This window comes from Pagrus major, chromosome 13 (genome assembly GCF_040436345.1).
Source record: "Pagrus major chromosome 13, Pma_NU_1.0".
In the NCBI taxonomy this organism is placed as follows: domain Eukaryota; kingdom Metazoa; phylum Chordata; class Actinopteri; order Spariformes; family Sparidae; genus Pagrus; species Pagrus major.
In genome coordinates, this window is record NC_133227.1 from 9,786,538 (window position 1) to 9,803,188 (window position 16,651).

Here is a 16,651-nt window from a genome sequence, read left to right on the forward strand (position 1 = left end):
CTCCACAGGAGGTCACCCTCAAACCCTTTCACAGGGTCACCTGTGTGAGAGACAACTGATGTTTTTTTAATCTGTCTGCATTTCATCTGTACCTACTGAGAGCCAGCACTGTCATTTCAATTTACACGTTTTGCATGGTCCATGTCTTCATAATCTGAACGCTTGCTTCGACCCCTGTGGCTCTAAAAATCGACCCACAAAAATAAAGTGGATTCAGTCAGGAAATTCAATTCACCTTGTCAGTAATCCTTTTTTTTTTTCTCCATGGTGTAATTTGCAACATGATGTTCCTCATTTGTCAGAGCCCGTGGAGTAGGGGAGCAGAAGCACACCCACGGTGCAGAGCATCATTGGCATTCAGGAGCTGCCACAGTGTGCCCTACTTTCTAGATAAAATCACTGACATGTTAAATGAGGTAGAAGTTAATGGAGCAATGTTTCACTCATTTCTGTGTTGTTACAAAACTAACAGACAACCCAGGTTGTAGGGAGGCTGGGGACAAGAGGCGCCTGTGCTCAAACACCTTCATCGTCCTCTGCGAGAGCCCCAGTCTAACACAGCTAAGTAGGTAAATGTGATTGAGTATTGATCCTAGCTGTGGAGGTTTAGATTCTTACATCCATCCGTTTGGAAGGACACAGAGAAGATGTCCTTTGGGAGAACCCCCTGATGACTCTTCATTTACTCAGTTATCTGAAAAACACTTTCCATGGCACACTTTCTGGATTCATTCATGACCTTCAGACTCCAGCAGTCCAACAGCACCACTCCATGGACACACAGGCACATAACAAGGAACATATGCTGTGATTTCATGCATGAGGATTAATACCACAGAGGACTGTTTGATTTATAGATTTTTTTTTTATTCTCTTGTTTAGAAACAATTGTTCTGTTTTCTGCCACTTTGTCAGAAACAACCACGCAGACCTGGTCTCAGCTACTCAGCTAGGTTTGGAGCCTCTCCTCCAAACAGCCGAGGGCTCACGTCAGAGTCACTCACTCACTCCTTGTCTTTTTGTCTCACTCATACACACATATTTACACACACACACGCACGCACACATGCCACACTACTCCCCAGCAAACATCCTCCACGCAGGATTTCGGTGGCACAGTAGGGATATTGTATCATAGCAACACCATAGCAACGCTGCCTACAGCCGGAAACAAATTTAAAAAAAAAAAAAGCCAAGGCAGTGCCACGGCGGAGCAAGCTTTAGTCTAGTATTGCTTTAGTAGTATGGCGTGTGGAAGGTTCACATTTCAGCATATCAATATGATAGGAAGACCCTGAAAAGCTACGATGTTTCACCTGCTGGCACAGAAAGCGTCATACTGTATATATTTACAATACAAGGCTGGACCCATATCTAAAATGCAGATACACGGGCACATCCATGCACACACACACACACACACACTCAAACATGCTTCCCAGAAGCAGTGAAATGGTCACATGTCTTAGACATTGTATAACATGACAGCAAAAAAAAAAAAAAAAAGCAAAAGTGATACCATATACATCAATATAATGACAATAATAATAACTTTAAAATAACATTTAGATAAGTTTAACACTGAAAATAGTGACAGAGAACTAAATCAACAGTGACGTCCAACACAATGTATCCATAACAACACATTTATGGACCCGGATCCCTCATGTACTGTGTTTTTCTTTCCTGAACAAGTGCACCCTTCACAATGTAATGCTGACATGTACCCATATTGTACTGGTCCTGGTCATTCCTACTGAGCGCTGGGATTTATGCAGTTTTACCTGGAGAAGACTCGATTGTAAGTGCATTTTTATAAATGTCCATATGTTAATGACATGTTAACTGCTTTATAGAAAGGGTAAAAAAAAGAAAGAAGTATTTTTCATTAGTTTATATATGGACAAATTAATCAGGTTATGTTTTCATCCCTGTCCGCTTGTTTATTTGTTGGTTTGTCAGCAGGATTACACAGAAACTAATGAACAGATTTCCACGAAACTCGGAGGGAGGATTGGTCTCGGCCCAGGATAAATCCCATTAACTATTGGTGCGGATTCAGGATTTTTTCTCACTATCCTTAACAATTATGAGATAGGCCATTTTTCCACATTTCCATTAATTTCTAAGGTAATAATGCATGGATCCTGATGATAAAACCAGGTGTATATAGGTGGCTGGTATCTATGAGCGAGTACAATTTTATGTGGATCCTCGATCTGGTGAGTTTAAATTATGATAGATGGCTCAAAATTTTGAGTCATACTGGATTGAATTTAGATATAACAGCCCAGGATCACAAGTAGTTGTCCCAAATCCTGAATCCTGTCCTAACTGTCCCCAAAATAAGACTAAACCAGAGTTTAAGTAGTTATAGCTTAATAAGAACATTAAATACCGATCGTTGTGAAACACTTTTGGTGTCACTGTGCAGTCTGCTCTGCGTCGGCTACAGCAACTCGGATTCTACATGAATTATGACTGTTTTTTTAATTTTAATATACAGCTACTGCGAGGGTGACGTTATGACGTTACTGAATTAAAAAGGAATTACATAGGGAATTTGTATTTTAGTATTTAATGTTAAGGTTTATGTTGAGGATAATGAGTTTCACACTGTTTGGCCGACATAAAACAAAGTCATTGTGCTATTTTGGATTGCACGTACAACAAAGTCACTGACAGTTATGTGTAAGCTTCAGGTAGGTGCTCTAATACAATAACTATTGTAGTGATACAAAATTCTGGTGTTGCAGATTAAACATTAACCCTGATACTATGGCAACCATCTCATGATTAAACTGGCTCATGCTGGCGGCCTTATTAGCTCATCTTTTTTGTCAGATATTGGATTAGTAGATGAGGATTTGGAAGAAGCACCAAGAGCAATAAATACTGAAAATACTTTCAGTCCACGCAAACTCATCCTTCACAGAATGCACGTTGTTATGAGTCACTTGCAGTTTATCAAACATCAATGTCTTTGCAAAGAAAATCCAATTAGTTGTTTCATGTTTGGAAAATCATAATTTATGAGATAAATAACTAGTGATATGTTGTCTAAAGAGGCAGGATTACTGGAACACATAACTAAAAACACTCCTTCCTTCTCTTCTGTGTGTGTGAATGACTGTAACTCAGTACAGTATGGTACAGCAGAGCTCAGTATGGCTCAGCAGCCTGAAAAGACACCAGCGTCCACAGCCTGGATGACGCCCCTCCTGGCCCCAGCTGCTCTAGAAGTGTGACCCAAGATAAAGCTCGATTCCTGGGGTTCAGAGCTTGGCCTCAGTGCTCGTCTGATCCAGAGTGAGAAAAGAGGAGCGGATCATCTGGGCTTCATTAACACACAGGTGACCAAAAGCCTTGTTGTACCATTCTGGAGACCTTCCCCTGGAGCAAGAGGAGCAAACAAGGTACGTTAATGATTGCAATATTGATTCAAGCCTCGACTATGAGAGCACTTGAAGTCTGCCCACACCTGAGGTCCACTCTGGAGATGTGTGTGAGCCTGGTCCTCCCGGTCCCACAGGGCTCGAGGAGGTACTGGGACTCCAGCACCACCCCCCTCACTGCTCCCATGCGTGGGCTGTCATCGTGTTCGACAGACACACACACCAGCGCGCAGGAGCCCCTACACAAGTCTGTGCGCCAGGATCTGAGGAGGAGGAGAGAAAAGAAAATGACCATTTACTACTGCCAGACATTGTTCATAATGCTATTGCTATTTTATTAAATAGCAATAGCATTTAAGCAATGCTATTATTTAAATATATATATATATATATATATATATATATTCAGTTTTACGCATATATTTTTTGTTTTTCTTTTCTTTTTTATAGCATCGAGTATGGAAGCTACACACTTAATTTTGTTGTACTTAGACAAAGACAATAAAGTAATTTAAAGCAACATTATGTAACTTTTTTACCTTAAAATAACAGTTTCAGTATCACTCTGATGGTACAGTGTCTTGTAACAGGGTGAATGGTGTCTCTATCACCTGTTTCTGCACTGTGTAACTTCAGTGAGAGGGTAGGATCACAGTGTTTCATACATGTTTACTGCAACATACAAGTTTTCAACACATTACATTGTTCTGATGTAATGACTTCTGTTTGTAGTCAGCACCTACATTATATCTGACCTGGGATTTGTATTTACAGCGTGTTCCTCTCGCCAAATCACACAAAATGGCAATTTCAACACAATGTTGCTTTAAGTCAGGGAGTTAATGTCGGAATTATGAGAAATTGTTTGTATTAGGACTGCAATTAATCTGCGGATTATGTTATTGATTAATCGACAAATTGTTGGTTGCTAAACATAAAAAAAAAAAAACGATGAAAAATCCCCAGCCGAGTATCCCAGAGCACAAGGTAGTGTCATCAAATGTCCCGTTTTGTCTGACAAATAGTCCAAAATTATAAAATACTCAATTTATTTTAATGCAAGACCAGGAAAACTAGCAAATTCTCATGTTTAAGAACCTGGCACCATGACAAATTTGCTGTTTTTGCTTAAAAAATGACTTGAACAAGAGTAGACACCAATAAATTAGATTTCCATTGACTAATCATTGCAGCTTTACTTTTTATACAGCATGGCATTTAAGTAATGTTTCATCAGGTTTTTTAAATCATAATAGTCTTAAAATACATGTTGTGACTACAGATTTCCATTCTTTTTCTTTTTCTTTACAGTAACTGAAAAAGCTATGTACTGATCAATACTAACTATTTCTCTAGAAATCACATCCAAAAGCACCAAAATATTTAAATTCATGAGTCCTGACCTTAGTACCACGTAGTCACAGCTGGGTTGAGGCGCCATGTTGCGGCAGGAGTACTGGTACACGTCTGTCTGTTTATCCAGCGTCTCCAGAACCTTCTCCTTCTGCAGCTCAGTCTGCCACAGGGGGCGCTCTCTCAGCAGCCGCTGCAGCACCTCGCTGGGAGTTGCCGACACCTCGATGCACACCCGCCACCGCCTTAGAGGGTTACCATCACCCACCTTACACACAAACACATCATGACAGAAGAGCTTCACACCTGATCTCATCATGTATATAAAAAGCTGATTTTCATTTAATATCCTTGTGTTTTTTTTGGCTCATAAACCTCTAGAGCTAAACAGACACATAGTATAATAATTTAGTTCCTGTGTGATACATTTAAATCCAAGGATATTCCAGAAATGTAAGGACCGCATACCTTTTTAAATGCCAGTTCTGTATGGTCAGTAGCCGAGCGAGACACCCAGCCTTTGCTCTTATCCTTGGCCTCTTCCAGCAGGCTCTGGACCAGCCTTTCTAGATGCGCGTGATAGGATCCTTCCTCATCCTCCTCTACCTCATCCTCCTCCACTTCCTCCTCGTGAGCCTTGCACAGCTCGTCCAGCGGGGGCACCATCAGCTCAGCCTCCATGTAGGAGTTGCGAGACTGGGTCACCATCTCCTCTGGGATCTGGGGAAGAGAAGCAGACGTGCGTCAAATCACAGCATCAGCTCTGGCCTAAACTCTGTCACGTCTAAAGCAGAAAATAGATCTTGACAAATAAAACTCAGTGTGATTTGACCGGCTGTCCATCTGCTATCGGAGCAATAACATAAGAACTCAGATGACAGAGATTTAAGGAAATGTTGTTGGAGCATTTTAATATCTAGTGTCGTCTTCCATTCTTGCTGTTATGAAAACTCTTAGTAAAATGCTTGGCAACATAAGCCTTGAAAAGCTTCTAACCATCAGCAGCAGTGAACAGTTTGCTGTACACACCGACAGTCTCAAGGTAGTGATGATACACAGCTTTAGAAATGCGTTTATTACACGCAATTATACTGTGGCCTTGGATAATAACTCAGCGGAGGAAACACCGCTCCACTTCACGAAGTCAGTTATTTTAGTCTGTTCATTTCATACATAAAGACGTGGTCATGCTTTATTTCTCAGTCAGCAGCACAGTGAATGAACCAACTTCTGTCAGTCATTAATCATTTTTCGCAACAACAACCCTGAAAGTAGCAGTCAATATGGAAAATGTAAAAGAAAAACTGCTGCTATAAATTGTAAATCCTGACCTGAAAGAGACGCTGGCACTCAGTGATCATGTGTGACAGGCCCTGGGTGGCAGCCAGGTTCTCATTCAGGTCCTTCTGATCAGGGCGGCCCGTGGTGTACTTCCTCTGGATTGACCTGATTACAGAATTTAAATCATGTGAGCATTTACACAGAGCGACAGCAGAGTGCACTCGTTGATGTAAAAGCTGTTTTTATCAAAAGGAGTTCCTGTACTTTCATAAAACCCTTGTGCAAGCTGGGAGAACTTTGATTTTACTGACTGATATTACGTAGACTACTGTAGGACTACTACTGAACACAGCTGTGACAAAAACTACAATTAAAACAAGTATTAGATGAAAAAATAAGAAGGAACATAACAGGGTTAATGAAGCCATTAAGCAGATCAAAGAAAAAACTATCATGCATTTGTGAAACCTGCGGAGCTTTTAACAATCTGCACCTTTATCTACATCACAATGAATATACAGAAATGTATAAAAAAGAAAGATTAGTGTTAAATTTAATCTAAACTGTATCTAAATGAATATAATCAGGATTTATTCTTCTCGTGGACCTCATGTTGTAATTGATTTTGCACGGCAACAGATACATTTCCCAAATGAATCATTGCTTATTTAATTCAGTCCTTGCAGCTTGGTAATAATAACACACTTTAGTTTCACATTGATCATTTCAGTGTGAGTACACTGATTTTAAAAGGCTGCTTTACTTCAAAAAAGTCAGGAAACCGATTACCTCAGAATTACCAAACAAAGCAGACTATTAAATTCAAGTTGCATGAGCTGAAAAGGTTTTAGCAATTCAAAATGATTGGTCCACTTTAACTTGGTAATTTTGAGGCACCGGATTCCTCGTCTTTTTTTTTTTTTTAAGTCACTTTGTCAGATTTGTGTGTGTTCGTCTGTTCATCTGTGCACCTCGGCGACAGCGCCTCGTTCTTCAGTATGCTGAGGTGGAACAGCGAAGGCCCCAGGCAAACAGCCAGGTTCATCGGCGTCATCTGGTTCTCCTCCACCAAGGAAGTGACATCACGCAGGAAGTAGAGCAGCGTCTGCAGAACCTCCCTGTTTTCATCGGGCATCAACAGAATGGCCGCTCTGACGGCTTGTAGCCTCTGCTCCTTTGGGACATCTAGACAAAAAAGAAAAGAGGAGATGAGATCTCCAATACAATCAACAATATAGGTATATGATGTAAGAAAGGAAAAAATAAACAACAGAATTATTGTCACTTTGACTATTGAACTGTTGCTTGAACATTGCTAGAAATGACACCTAGTGAGCTTATATCAATTTACTGGCTGGCTGTACCAATCCACATTCAAGTTATCTCATATTAAACCATATCATCGCATCGTCTGAGGCAGGCAGACGACTTCAGCTGCGACACGTCACAGCAGTCACAGCAGTCACAGCAGTAACAGCAGTCACAGCAGTCACAGCAGTCACAGCCCCGAGGAGACTTACACTGGTAAATATGCAGGAAGGTCTCCCCCAGCTTGCTTGTTAGCAGAGGCTCTGGCAGGTCTCTGAAGAACTGCTTGACCATGTCGGCCACGTCGTAAGCTGACTGCTCCTCGTAGCTCACAGAGTCGGGGGACAGCTCACACTGCTGCCTCAGAGCCTGGATACGAGACTTCACGCCAGACTTGCGGAACAATCCCACCTGCGACAGGAACGTGAAAAGAGTCAGGAAAAGAAACGGGGCGCTTATTTGCTTTCTGTGGAAACAAACAGACTCTAGTTCAGTCTAACCTGGTCCAGACAGTGTGTTCTGAGGTGACTGAGGGCCTGCTGTAAACACAGAGGGAGCGGAAAACCACAGCGCTGGACATGAATGATGAGGGGAACACCAAACACACTCTTCTCTTTGTAGTCCGGCACCTTCATGCGCTTCATAAACTTGGGCACAGACCTGGGAGCGATAGACAGAAAACAATTAGGGAAGTGTGTGGGAGAAACAGCGGCCAGTGCTTTCATTATCTTTCTCTTCATGTAGATGCTAGTCGACAGAATTCCCCTCGTGGGGATAATAAAAAGGACAGATCGTTAACAACACAAGGATGTGCTTGTGTTAGCGGGTCGTTGGCTGAGAATATAAAGCCAGTTTTTGACCGACACTGGCGCCTTTGACGACCTTGTCATGCACAAAACCCCTGTAACAACCAGTATCAGGCTTGTAGATAGACTTATGGTTCTTAAAACGTGTGTGAAGGTGTTGACTGTGCAGATATTCCTGCTGTTTCATGAAGGAAGCAGTAAAAATAACCATTGCAGGAACTGTCACACACATACAGTGCAAATCTTCCTTAGATGGCATGAAAGGTTGACAATAATAAAGCAGTAACACAACAGGAAGTTTGTCAATCCCCTGAAATAAGAATGAATTCATAACATATGAGCTAATAGTCACATTGTAGAGAAGAGGAGAGAAACACATGGACAAAGACTTGTGCATGACTTTACGTGGCAACATGTTTACCCACCATGTCCAGCCATGTTTATTAGACATGGAGTATTTCTCCATGATGGCGGTGAGGCGGAGCAAAGAGAACTTCTGCAGCAGGCTGAGCTGGCCTGCTGATTGGCTGCTGATCTGCAGTGATGATGCTGGTTGGTTGAGATGATCAGAGGTTCTGAAACTGGGCCATCGTAGACTGGGAGGGGGAGAAAGTACCAGTAAAGAATGAGAGAGACAGAGTGATTCAGTCAATGTAGAGGCCTTATCAGGTCAATTTAAAGGATGATTCTGTGCTTTTTTTACAACTTGGGTCTTCTTGGATCACTGTGTTGGCCTGTAATAGGGGTGTAACGATACATCGTACATGCTTATTGTGAGTTAATATAAATGTAACTGATTGTGTTAAATGGGCATATAATATCATCTCATATCGATCGCAGGCCCCTGTATCGATTCGAATCAAAATCATATCGTGGCAGACTCGTGGAGATATCGGCAAATCTCGTGAAACTTTCAATTTACACCCCTTGCCTATGATAATAGCATTGAACTCAAACATGATGATTGCTGAGTTCTGGGAACTTGGACAGTTCACCCCCAAATCAAAAACACATATTTTTCCTCTAAACTGTTTAAAACTGCAGTACTGTAGGTCAAAGGTGGTCTATAAATTATGATGGATGTTAAGGCTGAACAGCTTGAGTAATAATTTTACTGGTTTTCAAGTTTGGCTAACTCGGGGGATTGTTTAAAGGAGCAGTTCACCCCAAAATCAAAAGTGCATATTTTCGCCTTACCTGTAATTCTGTTTATCCATCTAGATTGTTTTAGTTTGAGTTGGTAAGTTTTAGAGTATTGGACATAAAGATGTCTGCTCCAGTTTGTGGAGCTCAAAATGCCAAAAAAATACATTATAAAAAACTCAACAGCAATGTCTTTCCGGAAAACGTGACCTTGACCATTGACTTTGAGCTCCACTTGCCGAGTGCCATCTAGTTCCATTATCTTTGAGAGAACACAGTCAGCTGTTTACAACCTGCCTGACAGTCTGATTACTCATCTCCCACCTGGTTGGACTTGCAGCAATGTCGGCATGTTCCAAGATCTGAGCAATTACTTGTGGTGAGTACGATATCATCATGACCAATAATATATAAAATGAGGGCCAGAACTACAAAAACAAGACCCAAGATGTGGTAAAGCCGAATCATCTTTCAAATGGCCAAACATCTACTCACCGTGGTCTCGTCAGTGATGCCCCGACTCCAGAGTCACGCCTCTCCCGACTGGTCCCTGTCGAATCGGTGTCGTTCAAGGAGACCCCGTCTCTCTCGCCTTCACTGGGGGTGGTCCTGCCCTCCCCTTCCTCCTCCCCCTCCCCTGTCTCGCCCTCGGGCAGCACGCTGCGGCTCCAGTGGTCCACTATTTGCTGCAAACCGCTGACGTGCTGGATGATGTCGTCTAGGTGAGGGAACAGGTTGTCCTCTTTCTCTAAGTCCAGCAGGTCTCCTGTGCTAGCGTAAAGGTGGGAGCCTGGCACGTTGTCGTAAACACTCACCCTGCTGCCCCGAGGAGCTCCAGGACAGGGGGGCTTGGACAGAGGTTTACCAGACCAGGGCTCGCCCAGGCCGTTTTTGGGTGGAGAAGTTTTGGGGCCATTGTTCCCGTCGTCGGGGGAAGGAGCCAGGCTCTCTATGGATAGAGCTTTTGGAAAGGTGCCTGGTTTGTGGTCTTTGGGGATGTGAACTAGGAGGTTCTCATACGAGCGAAACTGGTTTCTGCCAAACTGGCTCTGTCCTTCAGTCCTCTTACCCTGAGAAGGCAGCACCATATCCTCCAGATACATGCTGCTTCTCTTGCTGGCAGTGCGAGGTTTGCTGCACACAGGTTCCTTCACACTGGGCACCACGGTCTCATTAATGGGGCTCACACTCATGGTGGATAGGTCTTTACAATCACTGGTAAGAGAGACAGGGGAAGTGTCACCATCAGGTTGGTGATTGTGTTTCGGGCTGTGTTCTAATTGGCTAATAGGAGTGCATTGGAGCATCTGCAGCGCCTGAGGCTCCTCCCCCTGTAACACCGGCCCACTGATGACCAGCGGGGGCCTGCGGCTTGAGCTTTTCCGCCTCGTCGACGGCCCCCAGGTGCGCATTAATTCCATGCGACGCAAAAACTCTTTGGCTTTACTCCGCCCTCCTTGCCCGTGGCGGCTGCTCTTGATTGGCAGGGAGTTGTAGTGTGGGAGTTCCCTGGGCGGTTGGTAGGAGGCGGAGAGAGAGGCCATAGAAATAGAGTCCGGCATGGCGGAGGCGGAGTCCTCACTGTGCAGCGAGGAGATTTCCGTGATCTCCTGCTCGCTCAGGTCTGTCAACACGCTCTCGCTGCTCACTGTGCTGCGCAGACCCTCCCCCTGACCGGTTGGGCTGCTCTCATTGGTGCTGTCCAACAGGAAGTCTTGCAGGCGAGACCAGCGTCGACTGCTCCACTCGAACGTCCATCTTTTACTGATGGCCAACGGGTCATCTTCATCAGAGTCATCACCCTATGGTAGGATAAAGGACGTGAGGTATTAGTAACTTGTAAAACAAATAATTCCTTTGATTTAGACCAAAGACAAATCATGATAGATTGTTTTATTTCTCTTCTAGTCCATGTAGGATTTACTATGAATAAATCAGAAGTTGTAAACATAGTGTCACATGGAATGAAGGTTTCTTTTTTTGACAGATTTGTGCATCATCACCATCGTTTTGTTATGTTGAACGACAGCAACTGGAAAGTTTTATTCTCTGTGGAGCTCACACAGAAATACCTGAACCTGAGCATTAGTTTACACTGCAGATTGATTTCCTCTGTCATGAAGCTGTCCTGTTCTGCAACATGATCGGGGAATAGTGACTGCATAAAATATAGAAGGAGCCAGTGCAGGAGTGCCTTAAACCGGCATTTTTTCTAATTATAAAAAGAATAAATTTTGAATAAAAGAGATGACAAAGCAGGGTATGCTTTCGGGCGTGGCTAGCTTGTGATTGGTCCAAATATGTTCACCTCTGGTTCCAATAAACCAAAATGATGATGGCTATAATGCCAAACTTGGGCTTCAAAACCACCAGTGGTCGACGTCATGGTTTGTTTACACTTGAAACATTTGTCATGATCATAAATTTCCCTGGAAGCAGACCAACACGCAACTTTATAGAAATTGTTGACTGAGTTTCTACATCTCTGCACTTTGAAGTCTGGCACAAAGAGATCCGAACCAAGATCACCTTGTCCATTTTAACTCTTCTCAAAGTCTGCTAGTGTGTGTAATCTCAACTTTTGTCTAGTTTCCCTCTTCTTACCCTCTCTTGTCCATCCTTTAAATAAATTTTTTCTTTCTTTCTCTAATTTTTTCATTGGACCGAGCCCCTCCGAGGGACTCTCCCACCTCTCCATCACATTTTTTGTTGCGTATGTGTATGTTAATTTATATATTTTGTATATGTGTAAACACATAACAACGAAAAAACAAATCAGATGTAAATGTATTGATTCAAGTGAGATCATCACCTATATTTCATAACATTTTCAGATGTACAGTGACCAGACATCATCAGCAAAACGACAACAGAGTCTTTAAGATGACGGCTTATATAAAAAAAAAATAGTCTTACTTTCTTCTTGGGCTGGCTGACATCCAGCTTCATGGAGGCACATTTGTTCAGAGTATTTAGACGTCTGTAACACACACATCAACACACAGTTAGTGAAACATCCTAGAGCTTGTAGGTTAGATATGTTCTGTCTGTTGCTGTGTGTTTGTTTCCTTCTGCACTCTCACTTTCATCATCTCTCACTCCTCACCTCGGCTGTCTCCCTTTCCCTCCGAGTCTGGCTTCTTCATTTTCCTCTTTGATCTCTGTATCTATCCTTTTCTCCCCCCTCATTCCTCCTTTCCTTTGGCATCCCTCCACTGGGACCCTGAAGGAGTGCATCCCCCCCCCTCCCCGAAACCCAGCCTGCTCCTCCCCTTCACTTTCCTCCCCTCATCCCCTCATCTGAGACCCATCCCCACCCCCTTCCTCCTCCACGCTCTGTGCATGTGCAGGGGGGCAACCTCCTCACCAAAAATGATCTGTGCAGATATCTACATCCATCCTTCCCCACCCAGACTTTACCCCCTCCTGCAACTCAGGAGACGTGAAAAGCAGCTAGTTAAAAACAGTGGTGGAAAATACATTGACTTAAGCACAGTTTTGAGGTACTTGTACTTTACTTGAGTAATTCGAGTCCATTTCATGCTGCCTTCTCCTTGTAGTCCACTACATGACAGAGGTAAATAGTGTACTTTTTATTCCACATTCTATATTTATTTGACAGCTTTATTTACTTGCATAATTTGGTGTGAGAATAAAATATATAAAAATAAATCAATAAATAATTATGTATTATTAAAGAAATTCAGAAAGAAAGAAGAAAGAAATTCATGTAAAAGCTTCTAATAAATTAATTGGATCTTGCAAAATCATACTCCAAAATGCTTTTTTAGTAAAGTTTGGCCCTCGGAGCTAATTATTTCTGCGATTGTTTGTATGCCTATTCTGAGCCTCACCAATTATTTTTCATTTGATTGGGTTGAAACTTTTTCACTTTCCTGCATCCAAATTCTGCGATTCTGTGTAGTATCATTATAGTTCTATTTTATCTGGCATTATAGCATTACTCTATTCAGTTGGCTATGTTTTTTTGTGGAGCCCCCTGCGGCCCCGTACTGCCACAGTAAAACCAACTACCCTCATTAAAATTAATGGGAAAACCTGCGTTTTCGCTGCACCGCTGGATCCAATGTGAATCCAGCCTAACGCCCTCCTCCAGAATACCCAGTCTCCTCTGATTGGTCAGCTCACACACGCCTGACCCAGCACCACTAACAACAACAAAGCAGCTGTGCTAAATCACTTCTTACATGCCAAACTAGCCGCTCAGCATAAATTACGCAAATGTGTGACATGGTGACATAGCGTGACATCACAAAATCACAGAATTAAAGGCAGGACTACTGACGAGGCGTTTCAGGAGCAGTGTTTTCTGTGGGAGAAAGGAGCCTCTGTTGGTGTGAACTTTCAAGATCTTTTACATGCGTAAGAACTTATATAACACACTGAAGGGAAGGGACAAAACAAAAAGGAGAAAGCATAATAAGTCTCCTTAAAGTATAAGATCTGAGAGCTTCTTCCACCACTGGCTAGGAGGGTGGTGCCTTTCAAGACATGATCATTAAAACATGTTTCGAGGCTTGTGACCTGTGTGATTTAGAAGAGTCCAGCCTCTGACAGCACTGCGGGATATCCTTCTTTGTTCACTGTTTACTTTCTCTGTCCTCTCATACAAACGGCCAGACAAGGGATTGCTTGTTGCTACATATAAACCAGAAAACCACCAATAGGAGGCAGCAAGCTGTCATATCTTCTTGCTGGAAGTAAACATCCAAATTGACAAATATACAGAGGGAGCTCTCGGAGGCTCCACACCCTGTACTTCTGCTGCAGGATGGTGCAAACATTTCTTCCTGACATTCATGCAGATTTAGAAATTTGCTCCATGCGCTATATTTTCCTGCGAGCATGACTGTATAATCTAAAATTACAATTCTGGAAGGAGAGCGATGTAAAGAGCGATGCACGAACAAGGCCAGCTCATTATGAGTGTGTTTTACAGCTCCAGAGACAGTTCTCAGGGGGTCTGATGTGTATTCTCTGGCAGTGTGGCTGTCAGGAATCACTAACGCTATAATTACCACACCCTCCTCTTCCATAGACACTGGAGAATTGGAGAGGCGGGTGGAGAGCAGGGGGAGGCAGGTATGCTGATACGAGCCCACTAGACTTCAATGAGAAGAGAAGAAGAGGAGATGTGGAGGAGAAAGATCACAGAGGTGTGCAAAGGGACTTAAAACACACACTCAAAACCATCTGGTGGAATATACTAGCAGCCCCTCACTCCTTCCCTATTACCCTCAGCCCCCCCCCCCCCCCCCCCCCCCCCCCCCCCCCCCAGTTTTGCCCCCTGAGGGTCTCGGCTCTTTGAATGAGAGATCAGAGTGTGGCAGAGGGGAGGGGAGGTGACCAGATCAAAGCCTGGGTGTCTGAGCGGGGAGACAGGGATGGGGACTTCATTAAGGGTCGAGGTCAGACATCTAATGATTAGTGGTTAGCACCAGACCGCAGGGACAAGTCAGACTACAGAACCCGGGAGGGATGGGGGGGTGTTACTGGAGAGAGAATGAGGTCTGCATGTGTACGAGCGTCCTTACCGACACAGAGGCTCCACCAGATCCCGGTCCAGAAAGTCGTGGTCCCTTTTCACTGAGGAAATATCAATTGGAAACTGGGAATCTGTCAGAGAGAGTCAGAGACATTGAGTTTTGTTATTTAAAGCAGCTACAAGGAATTACACATTTTTGTTGATTCTGGCGGCCCCTGTGGACAAAAGTGGCACGTGCTTTTATTTTGGAAGCAAATGAGACAAAGAAGCAACGTTACGGCATGCTATCTTTCTGTTTCTGCAGGAGGTGATGTGTCTATTTGTGACTATGTAAGATCAACGACTGTAATATTTATTTATTTAGATCTACATTAGACACTCCCAAGATAGAAGCTATTCTTCCTGGGGTCCACACAAGTAAAAAAACAAAAACCTCATAATATAAAACAATTAAAAAGCACAAGGGAACAAAAGTAATAAACTACAAAAATATATTGTTTTGATCATATAGTCAGATATTATGTATCAATACCTGTTTTATCACCTATTTGGAGAGGAGCTGGTGCTTTGTTCCACTGGATATTTTTAAATACAGTTTTACAAACTTGACGATATGAGGACGCCAGCTAACGTTGATTCATCATTTGAGCCATTCGGTCTGATAACGTTTGAAAGTCTAGAGGAGCCGCAAGATTGAATAATTTTATCCCCATTCAAGTTAGCCGGGCACTAAATCAGAAGTTAGCCGGCTCAGTTGGCGGAGGTCTCTGGTGTGCAGGCTCTTTGGGCCACACAACGCAGAAGATCCGGGTAACTTTATACCTGTGAAGTCGAGAGCTTTTTTGGCTTTATGCACCACTGAGCAGCTTTCATAGGAACGAACAGGGCTACACCTCTGAAGCTGTATCCAGATTTTAATTGTTAAATCCATGCTGCAGACATATGAGCTAGTTGGCTGCAGTGTTTGCGGTACGTTCAAGTGCAGCTTTGTGGCTGAGTGACGGGACGCGATATAGTCGGTTAGTTCTTTGGTATCAGCTTGGTGTGTCTGGTGTCATACAGTATCACAAGACTACAGAGGAGCTTCTTTCCTCACCCAGTGAGACTGCTCAATTCATCCTCAGCACTCCATCATTAAAAATAGCTTTAATTTTATGACTTATCCAACTCGGTTACGTTGGAATCCGACTCGGTTACAGGCATTCAGAATAACTAAAATAATAATTATAGTGGAACAGGCGTATAGATGAATCAGTGTTAAATTGAGACTGTTCCATAACCAGTCAAAAGTTCCTTGTAGTACGTTTACTGACTGACAGGAGACAGCAGTTTCCTCTGCCCGTTAGCCATTAAGGAAGTCTGTGACATGTGGCACGACTGCTGTTACTGCCACTGTTACCACCTGTCATCTGCAGCTCAAGTTTACAGAGCACAGACACACATTTCCAAACCACCCGAAATAACTTGAATTCTCCACAATGCCAACGCCAAAATGACTCAAGCCTTTTATTTTGGCGACTCTTTGTGTGTGGTGGCCGACTGCAGGCAGCATGGAGCAGCCGCAGAGTCCCAGAGGCCGGCATCCATAACCCGACATTACAGCAGTTCTCAGAGAAGCGCAGTGTGTGTGTGTGTGTGTGTGTGTGTGTGTGTGTGTGTGTAGTTAAAGAGGGACTGCTGGATTTTAAGAGCTACTTCTTAGATTACTGGGGCCATTTCCTGTTTGTGCCTCAGCTGTATGAGACCCGATGATCATCACATGAATGTTGCCTCTCCAGAAAGGTGGAAAGAGGGGGGAAAAAAAGACAGGAAGAAAGAAAAAGGTAGGAAGAGAAGACTTTGAAGAGGTGGTGATTGGA

The 16,651-nt window shown here is 43.2% G+C and overlaps 1 protein-coding gene across 2 annotated transcripts in view; it reads right to left on the reverse strand.

Annotated features, from left to right (window-relative positions):
* Window positions 1–1,623: 1,623 nt before the first annotated feature.
* The window catches only part of stard13a (StAR related lipid transfer domain containing 13a), a 61,570-nt gene continuing 46,542 nt past the window's right edge, over window positions 1,624–16,651 (reverse strand). For both annotated transcript variants that reach the window (XM_073479379.1, XM_073479380.1), the window contains 12 exons: window positions 14,842–14,923; window positions 12,203–12,266; window positions 9,782–11,088; window positions 8,569–8,739; window positions 7,838–7,997; window positions 7,550–7,748; window positions 7,001–7,214; window positions 6,080–6,194; window positions 5,217–5,468; window positions 4,799–5,016; window positions 3,482–3,658; window positions 1,624–3,393 (listed from right to left, as the gene is read on the reverse strand). In XM_073479379.1, coding sequence (XP_073335480.1) covers window positions 3,276–3,393; window positions 3,482–3,658; window positions 4,799–5,016; window positions 5,217–5,468; window positions 6,080–6,194; window positions 7,001–7,214; window positions 7,550–7,748; window positions 7,838–7,997; window positions 8,569–8,739; window positions 9,782–11,088; window positions 12,203–12,266; window positions 14,842–14,923 — 3,077 coding nt within the window. In that variant the 3' untranslated portion in view covers window positions 1,624–3,275. The remainder of the gene's footprint in view (window positions 3,394–3,481; window positions 3,659–4,798; window positions 5,017–5,216; window positions 5,469–6,079; window positions 6,195–7,000; window positions 7,215–7,549; window positions 7,749–7,837; window positions 7,998–8,568; window positions 8,740–9,781; window positions 11,089–12,202; window positions 12,267–14,841; window positions 14,924–16,651) is intronic.